At 40.1% G+C, this 8,869-nt stretch overlaps 1 protein-coding gene across 2 annotated transcripts in view; it reads left to right on the top strand.

Annotated features, from left to right (window-relative positions):
- MINDY2 (MINDY lysine 48 deubiquitinase 2) overlaps positions 1-8,869 on the top strand; it is an 87,166-nt gene that overhangs the window by 30,052 nt on the left and 48,245 nt on the right. For both annotated transcript variants that reach the window (XM_023228596.1, XM_023228597.2), the window contains exon 3: positions 2,291-2,355. In XM_023228596.1, the coding sequence (XP_023084364.1) occupies positions 2,291-2,355 (65 nt within the window). The remainder of the gene's footprint in view (positions 1-2,290; positions 2,356-8,869) is intronic.

Raw genomic sequence — 8,869 nt, 5'->3', positions numbered from 1 at the left:
AAAAAAAAAAAAAAAAAAAAAAAAAAAAAAAAAAAAAAAAAAAGAAAGATCCGTGTGATCTTTTACAGTCAGCCAAACTTATCAGCATATTATTTAGGATTTTCTAAAATCTGTTCAAGTTTACTCATTCAACCGTGTTTGCCACTACTTTACAATATAAATCTTTTGTATTAAATCTTCTTATAAGTTGTCCATGTGACATGATCTTTCTTTCTTTCTTTCTTTCTTTCTTTTTTTTTTTTGAGACAGAGTCTCGCTCTGTCGCCCAGGCTGGAGTTCAGTGGCCAGATCTCAGCTCACTGCAAGCTCCGCCTCCCGGGTTTACGCCATTCTCCTGCCTCAGCCTCCCGAGTAGCTGGGACTACAGGCGCCCGCCACCTCACCCGGCTAGTTTTTTGTATTTTTTTAGTAGAGACGGGGTTTCACCATGTTAGCCACGATGGTCTCGATCTCCTGACCTCGTGATCCGCCCGCCTCGGCCTCCCAAAGTGCTGGGATTACAGGCTTGAGCCACTGCACCCGGCCGACATGATCTTTCTTATATGTGTTTTCTCCATTCATTTTTCCTCTCAAAAGATGCTTTTTCTTTCATTGCCTTTCCAAGTTTTGCTCATTTTTCTGCATCCAGTTTAGCTTTATTTATTTATTTTTTTTAAACGATTAGCCAGATGTGGTGGTGCATGCCTGTAGTCCCCGCTACTCAGGAAGCTGAGGCGAGAGGATCACCTGAGCCTAGGGAGGTTAAGGTTGCAGCAAGTCGTGATCACGCCACTGCACTCCAGCCTGGGCAACAGAGTAAGACTCCGTCTCCAAAAAAAAAAAAAAGTCTTCTAAAATGTGCAGTCTCAGTTACGTCACTAAGTCTAGATCTCACAAAAAATCAGTTAACTAGTTGTCTAGAAGGGTAGAGACAGATTAACCAGTTGACAAGATTTTTAAAAAATAAAATTTGTTTTTGTTTTTGAGACAGAGTCTGGCTCCATCACCCAGGCTGGAGTATAGTGGCGCAATCTTGGCTCACTGAAACCTCCACTTCCCGGTTCAAGCAATTCTCCTGCCTCAGCTTCCTGAGTAGTTGGGACTACAGGTGCACACCACCACGCCTGGCTAATTTTTGTATTTTTAGTAGAAACAGGGTTTCACCACATTGGCCAGGCTGGTCTTGAACTCCTAACCTCAAGTGATCCACCCTCCTTGGCCTCCCAAAGCACTGGGAGTATAGGCATGAGCCACCATGCCCAGCCCAGTTTAGCTTTTACAGTTCAATAAGAAAAGATAGGCCAGGCACAGTGGCTCATGTCTGTGATCCCAACACTTTGGGAGGCTGCAACATGGCAAAACCCCATCTCTTAAAAAAAATAAAAGAAAAAAGATGATTATATAGGTAGATAATTCAAAGGAAAAAAGTATGTACATATAGTTAATACATAATTTGAAAGATAATACATAGATTTAAAAGTATTAAAATTATGATCCATATTTTTAGAAGGTTCTACATATATTAAAAAGTTGCCACATACACCAAAAGGTTATACATATATTTAAAAGGTGATACCAAATAAAAACTCATATATAAGAATACCATCTTTTTAAATGCAAAAAAAAAAAAAAATTTTTTTGAGACAGAGTCTCACTCTGTTGCCCAGGCTGGAACACAGTGGCCGATCTCGGCTCACTGCATCCTCCGCCTCCCAGGTTCAAGCAATTCTCCTGCCTCAGTTTCCCAAGTAGCTGGGATTACAGGTGCCCGCCACCACACCTAGCTAATTTTTGTATTTTTAGTAGAGTTGGGGTTTCACCATGTTGGCCAGGCTGAACTCCTGACCTCAGGTGATCCACCGACCTCGGCCTCCCAAAGTGCTGGGATTACAGGCCTGCGCCACCCAACCCAGCCAGATGCCAAAATTTTTTTTTTTTACTTCTTAGGGTTGCAAACATTTAGAAGACTGATAATACCCATTGTTGGTGAGGTAATCAGAAATAGTTATATTGTTGACAGCAATGAAATTTGGTACAACCTTTGGGACCTTTATACATAGTAACGTGGAATGCTGCTGAAATATATTATAAAATGGAAGTAAAAAGTTCAAAAGCACTATAATATATACATTGAAAAAATATTTGAGGTGATAGGAAAAGTTAACATTGATTTTCTCTGGGTAGGATTGGTGAGTCAACTTTATATGTCAGCTATAACTACAGTGTTTTAACATTTATAATTAAGATCTATTACTTTTGTAATCAGAAAAAAAGTTTTTAAAAGGCAATTTTACAATTCTTTTTTTTACAGGAGATTACATGCTTGATGCAAAGCCAAAAGAAATTTCAGAAATTCAGCGTTTAAATTATGAACAGGTAATAAACACAATTCTTGTAAAAGTATATAATTTTAAAGTTTAAATATATACATTGGTCTCTATTAGTAGCTGGCAGCATTTTTCTATAAAGGATTAGATAGTAAACACTTTAGACTTTGCAGGCCACATGTGGTCAGTCTGTATTACATATTCTTTGTTTTCTTTTTTTATACCTCTTTAAAAATATGAAATCCATTTTTAGCTCACAGCCAGATTTGTTCCTTTTTTTTCTCATTTTTTTTTTCCTTTTTCTTCTCATTTTTTTTCTCAGTATTTTTCCTTTTTTTTCTCATTCCATGACAGATCAAACCTAGTGTTTTTCTTGAAAAATTGACTTCCAGGTGAATTTGTCATTGATGTATCTTTCCTAGTTTTATTTATATTTTATAATTAAGTTATGTTCAGGAGAAAGTTGAACAAATGATGTATATGGTATGTCATTAGGACAAGTTTTGCTATTTGATAGTTTCAGTATCCACATTTCTTGGCATGTTCTTTAGAGATCCTGTTCTGCAATGTAGGAGGTATCACTAGGCTCAAAATTATTGGTGCTGGAAAAAAGCAAGCGGAGCTTCATTTTCGTCAGTATTCTTCCTTTACTTGGCAAAGGCAAGAAGGAATTGGCTTCTTAGAGTGGAAGGAAGTATTAGCCAGGGAAGAAAGAGCCATCGTTGGAACCTTCACATTTACTTTCAGAGCAACCTTTTTAACATACTTTCACCAGTATCAAATTTGCAAAAAGAAAGCATAACTCATTTCAGTCTTGCAAAATTTCTTGAATTTAATGTTCAGATAATCTAGTCCTAGTAGAATTTGAAAAATCAACAAGTTGGCTGGGCGTGGTGGCTCACACCTGTAATCCCAGCACTTTGGGAGGCCAAGGCGGGCAGTTCACAAGGTCGGAAAATGGAGACCATCCTTGCCACACCACTCTACTAAAAATACAAAAAAAATTAGCTGGGCGGGGTGGTGCGCACCTGTAGTCCCAGCTACTCGTGAGGCTGAGGCCGCAGAATCACTTGAACCCAGGAGGAGGAAGTTGCAGTGAGCTGGAATCCCGCCACTATACTTCAGCCTGGTGACAGTGCGAGACTCTGTCTCATAAAAAAAAGAAAGAAGAATCAACAATTTACGTTGCATCATATCATAAGATACGAAATCTAGGCCAGATGCGGCAGCTCATGGCTGTAATCCCAGCACTTTGGGAGGCCAAGGTGGGTGGGTCACTTTCAAGTGTTCAAGACCAGCTGTCCAACATGGCAAAACCCCATCTCTACTAAAAATACAAAAATTGGCTGAGCGTAACGGCACGTACCTGTAGTCCCAGCTACTCAGGAGGTTGAGGCATGAGAAATGCTTGAACCAGGGAGGCAGAGGTTGCAGTGAGCAGAGATTGCATCACTGCACTCCATCCTGGGCGGCAGAGGGAGATTCTGCCTCAAAAAATAATAATAAGAGGCCGGGCATGGTGGCTCACGCCTGTAATCCCAGCACTTTGGTAGGCCGAGGCAGGCGGATCTCAAGGTCAGGAGATCGAGACCATCCTGGCTAACATGGTAAAACCCCATCTCTACTAAAAACAAAATACAAAAAATTAGCTGGGCCTGGTGGCAGGCGCCTGTAGTCCTAGGTACTCGGGAGGCTGAGGCAGGAGAATGGCGTGAACCTGGGAGGCAGAGCTTGCAGTGAGCCAAGATCACACCACTGCACTCCAGCCTGGGCAACAGAGCGAGACTCCTTTTCAAAAAAAAAAAAGGAGAAGGAGAAGAAAGGAAATCTACAGCTAAAGCCAAATTTGTATTCTAAGTCATTTAAATTTTATCAGGGGAATTTGTACCTTAAAACAGTGATATTTAAACATTTTTAGCAATAGAAACCTCTTTTCAAATGAAATCTTATCCACCTTCCAGTATATAAAACCAGTACATGATAAGTATAAAGTGATAAAGTTCAATTTATATCATGTATTTATGAAATTTATATCATTTCTTACTGAAATCATGAAGCTGTTTTGATTAAAAAGTTAAAATTAGGGACTGTAGATGATAGTTGCAGTCTGATATCAACCTCCAAATTCATCTTACTTTTGTTGCCTAGTCCTGAGAAAATCTTGATTGAAATGAGAAAATCTTAGTTTTCGTGTTTGCAGGCACCAGGCATGGTGGCTCATGCCTGTAATCCCAGCACTTTGGGAGGCCAAGGCAGGCGGATCGCTTGAGCCCAAGGGTGAGACCAGCCTGGGCAACATGGCAAAACCCTGTCTCTATAAAAAATACAAAACATTGGCTGGGCGTTGTGGTACACGCCCATAGTCCCAGCTACTTGGGAGGCTGAGGTCAGAGGATCGCTTGAGCCCGGGAGGCAGAGGTTGCTGTGAGCCAAGATCACACCACTACATTCCAGCCTGGACAACAGAGTGAGACCCTGTTACAAAGAAAAAGAAAGAAAGAAAGAAAAGAAAACTGTTTGCAGCCAGTCACAGTGGTTCGCAGCTGTAATTCCAAGTACTCAGGAGACTAAGGCAGGAGGATTACTTGAGCCTAAGAGTTCAAGACCAATCTGGGTGTGATATAGGAAGACTGCCTCTCAAAAAGTTAAGAAAGAAAGAAAAATAAAAATGCTTACAAATGTTATCAGCATTTGGTTTAAGTCCATCTTGCAGTCTTAGAATACATTCCCATTACACTGATGAGGATTCTTTTTTTTTTTTTTTTTTTTTTGAGACAGAGTCTCGCTCTGTTGCCCAGGCTGGAGTGCAGTGGCCGGATCTCAGCTCACTGCAAGCTCCGCCTCCCAGGTTTACGCCATTCTCCTGCCTCAGCCTCCCAGGTAGCTGGGACTACAGGAGCCCGCCACCTCGCCCGGCTAGTTTTTTGTAGTTTTTAGTAGAGACGGGGTTTCACGGTGTTAGCCAGGATGGTCTCGATCTCTTGTGATCTGCCCGTCTTGGCCTCCCAAAGTGCTGGGATTACAGGCTTGAGCCACCGCGCCCGGCCTTGATCAGGATTCTTAAAGAGAGATTGGAAGTATTGGCTCAAAGTTGAAATAAAGGATATCTAACAACTGCTTGCATTTCTCATAAACATATTAGGAAAAGTACCCTGATTTTAAAATAAACACTGAAATTCTAAGGTGTTATTATTACATTACCGTTAGTTTTGAAAATAGTGTATGTCAAGCTTATATGGCTGGGCTCAGTCTAAGCTAATGTGTAATGTTTCACAAGTGTGATGTAATAGTATTCTTTTTTGTATAATTTTACATGAGCAGACCTCTTCAAATCTAATTTTAGAAAGACAAACATAGAGCTGCAATATTCCCAATTAAAACTCTTTACCAGAAGTTGTAATGTAAGCAAAGAGCCTATTTTTTCCAGTTTTGTCTAATAATATACTGACAGTACAAGAAAACATGATGTGTTTGTGTTCATAACAATTTTTTTTTTTTTTTTTTTTTTTGAGACGGAGTCTCGCTCTGTCACCCAGGCTGGAGTGCTGTGGCCGGATCTCAGCTCACTGCAAGCTCCGCCTCCCGGGTTCACGCCATTCTCCTGCCTCAGCCTCCCGGGTAGCTGGGACTACAGGCGCCTGCCACCTCGCCCGGCTAGTTTTTTGTAGTTTTTAGTAGAGACGGGGTTTCACTGTGTTAGCCAGGATGGTCTCCATCTCCTGACCTTGTGATCCGCCCGTCTCGGACTCCCAAAGTGCTGGGATTACAGGCTTCAGCCACCGCGCCCGGCCTTATAACAAATTTTTAATGAGTGCAAATATATTCTTAAAATATATTTTGTATTTAAATTTAAAATATTTGACCATGTTAAAATTTCCTTTGAAAAGAGTTCTAAGAAACAGTTTTAACCACTGCCTTAAAGTTTCCAGTAGTACTCCCTTCTTGTAAGGCAAGCAACCATAGCTCACATTTATATTTTATAATATTAAGTATAATTTGGAATTAGGATCAAAGTGGCAAAATACTTACCCAAGAGTTTAAAACCCTTTTAAAATAAGTTTGTTTAGTTTATCAGTTGTTGTTTTTTATTAAGCAGAGTCTCGGCAGGGCACAGTGGCACATGCCTGTAATCCCAGCACTTTGGGAGGCTGAGGCAGGGGGATCACAAGGTCTGGAGATCGAGACCATCCTGGCTAACACGGTGAAACCTCATCTTTACTAAAAATACAAAAAGTTAGCTGGGCGTGGTGGCATGCGCCTGTGGTCCCAGCTGCTTGAGAAGCTGAGACAGAAGAAACCCTTGAACCCAGGAAGTGGAGGTTGCAGTGAGTCAAGATGACGCCACTGCACTCCAGCCTGGGCAACAGAGCAAGACTCCATCTCAAAAAAACAAAGATAGTCTCCCTCTGTTGTATAGGATGGAGTGCAGTGGCACGATCTCAGCTCAGTACAACTTCTGCCTTTAAGGTTCAAGGGATTCTCATGCCTCAGCCTCCCAATTAGCTGGGATTACAGACATGTGCCACCACTCCTGGCTAATTTTTTTATTTTTAGTAGAGATGGCATTTCACCATGTTGGCCTGACTGGTCTCAAACTCCTGGCCTCAAGTGATCCGCCTGCCTGGGATTGCAGGAGTGAGTCACCGTGCCAGCCTTTTTTTTTTTTTTTTTTTTTTTGAGGCAGGGTCTGTCACTCTGTCACATGGTCTTGATTGCTGTGGTGCTGTCGTGGCTCACTGCAACCTCAAACTCCTGGGCTCAAGTGATCTGCTCACCTCAGCCTCCCAAAGTCCTGGGATTACAGGCATGAGCCACTGTGACTGGCCTCTTTTATCAGTTTTAGTAATCTTTATGAAGATATCAAATGGTGTTAACTCAGTTGTTTTAATACTAAATAAGGGGGAATAATTGTAGCAAATATGTGAAGGAATAAACGTGAACCCAGAGCCGTTAGAAATCATATTGCCCCTGAAGGAAGTTGGGTGGTTGACAACCAAGAATTTACAAAAATAGAGGAAAATCTGGTGATTGTAAAACTATAATTCTTAGATTGCTATTGTTAGTATTTTTTCAGATTCATCATTGCTGTAGATTTAAGAAAAGTTCTAAAACACTTAAGGGAAAAAATGTAAGCTGATTGTTTTTAAAGGTTCAATTTTTGGGAAGGTGGAGAAAATACATTGTTTGTGGGAAACATACATAGTAGGAAGAGATGAAACTGACAAAGGTAAAAGACTGCAGTATAACAATGTTATCCTATTATAAATGCATCGTTCATGAATTTAAAACGTTTGAATGATTCCTGTTTACAGTCTGTACAGTCTGTTAGAATGGAATTTTATGAATTATTTCATAAAACAGAACTTCGTTTTTGTAACCTAAATTTGTCTTTTTCAAATTTGAAAGAGAATCCCTAGTTTTAATATAAGATTTCCTTCATTTTCACCCTTTTTATCATCAAACCCCTCTATAGACTGTCGTCTACTGTTCATATTCTGTGTCTTTAGTATCTTGTACAGTGTCTGATTAGCAGTAGGGATTCAGTAAAAGTGTTAAATTTTATGTATTAGTTTTTCTTTTTTCTTTCAAGTGTACTTTCTATACATATGTCCATATTTAATGTATTAACATACTTAGAAAAGCATTTAAAAATAGTCTTTATTCCAAATGTATATGACTACATTTATTGAGAAAACTGATGTGAACAGAATGACTCCTTAATTTGATAAGTCTTTGTAATCCAGCCTCTGCCTGTCTCTTAGACTTTATCTCATACAACTTTTCACTTTTATTTTGTCCCAGCCACACTGGGCCCCATGCTATTCCACGGACACAGTAATAAACTTGTTTTTGCACTGGTGTCTACTTTGTCTGGAATGCTTTTTGCCCAGAGCTTCCTAAGAGACACTGCTCACTGTGGTCTCTATTCTAGTGTCATTTTCAAAGAGTCTTGTCTCCCTCACCTCCCTCTCCTTCTTTCCTCTCCCATTTACATTCCCCACTCCCCTCCCTCCCTCCCCTCCTCTCTTTCTCCCTCCCTCCCTTCCTTCCATCCTTCCTTCCTTTTCAGTGCATTCACTGTAAAATTGAGTATGGAAAGAACCGAGAATTTCTATACTGTTCCTCCTAACCCCACACACACAGCTTCCCCCACTGTCAACATCCTGCACCAGAGTGGTTCATTTATTATTGATAAACCTGCAATGACACATCATTATCACCAAGAGTCTATAATTTACTCTTTCTTGGTTTTGTATATTCTATGGATTTTGAAAAATGTATAATAATGCATATCGATCATTACAGTATCATACAGAATAGTCTCACTGTCCTAAAAATTCTCTGTACTCTGCCTATTCACTCCTCCCTTCCCTTAATCCTTGGCAACCACCGATCTTTTTTTACTGTCTCTATAGTCTTGCCCTTTCCAGAATGTCATTTGAAATTACACAGTATGTAGCCTTTTCAGATTAGCTTGTTTTCTTTACTAATATGCATTTAAGTTTCCTCTGTGTCTTTTCATGGCTTGATAGCTCATTTCTGATTTTTTAAATTGTGTTAGA

This window comes from Piliocolobus tephrosceles, chromosome 6 (assembly GCF_002776525.5).
Source record: "Piliocolobus tephrosceles isolate RC106 chromosome 6, ASM277652v3, whole genome shotgun sequence".
NCBI lineage: Eukaryota > Metazoa > Chordata > Mammalia > Primates > Cercopithecidae > Piliocolobus > Piliocolobus tephrosceles.
The sequence above is the reverse complement of the archived record's forward strand: the minus strand, read 5'-3'. Positions and strand labels throughout refer to the sequence as shown.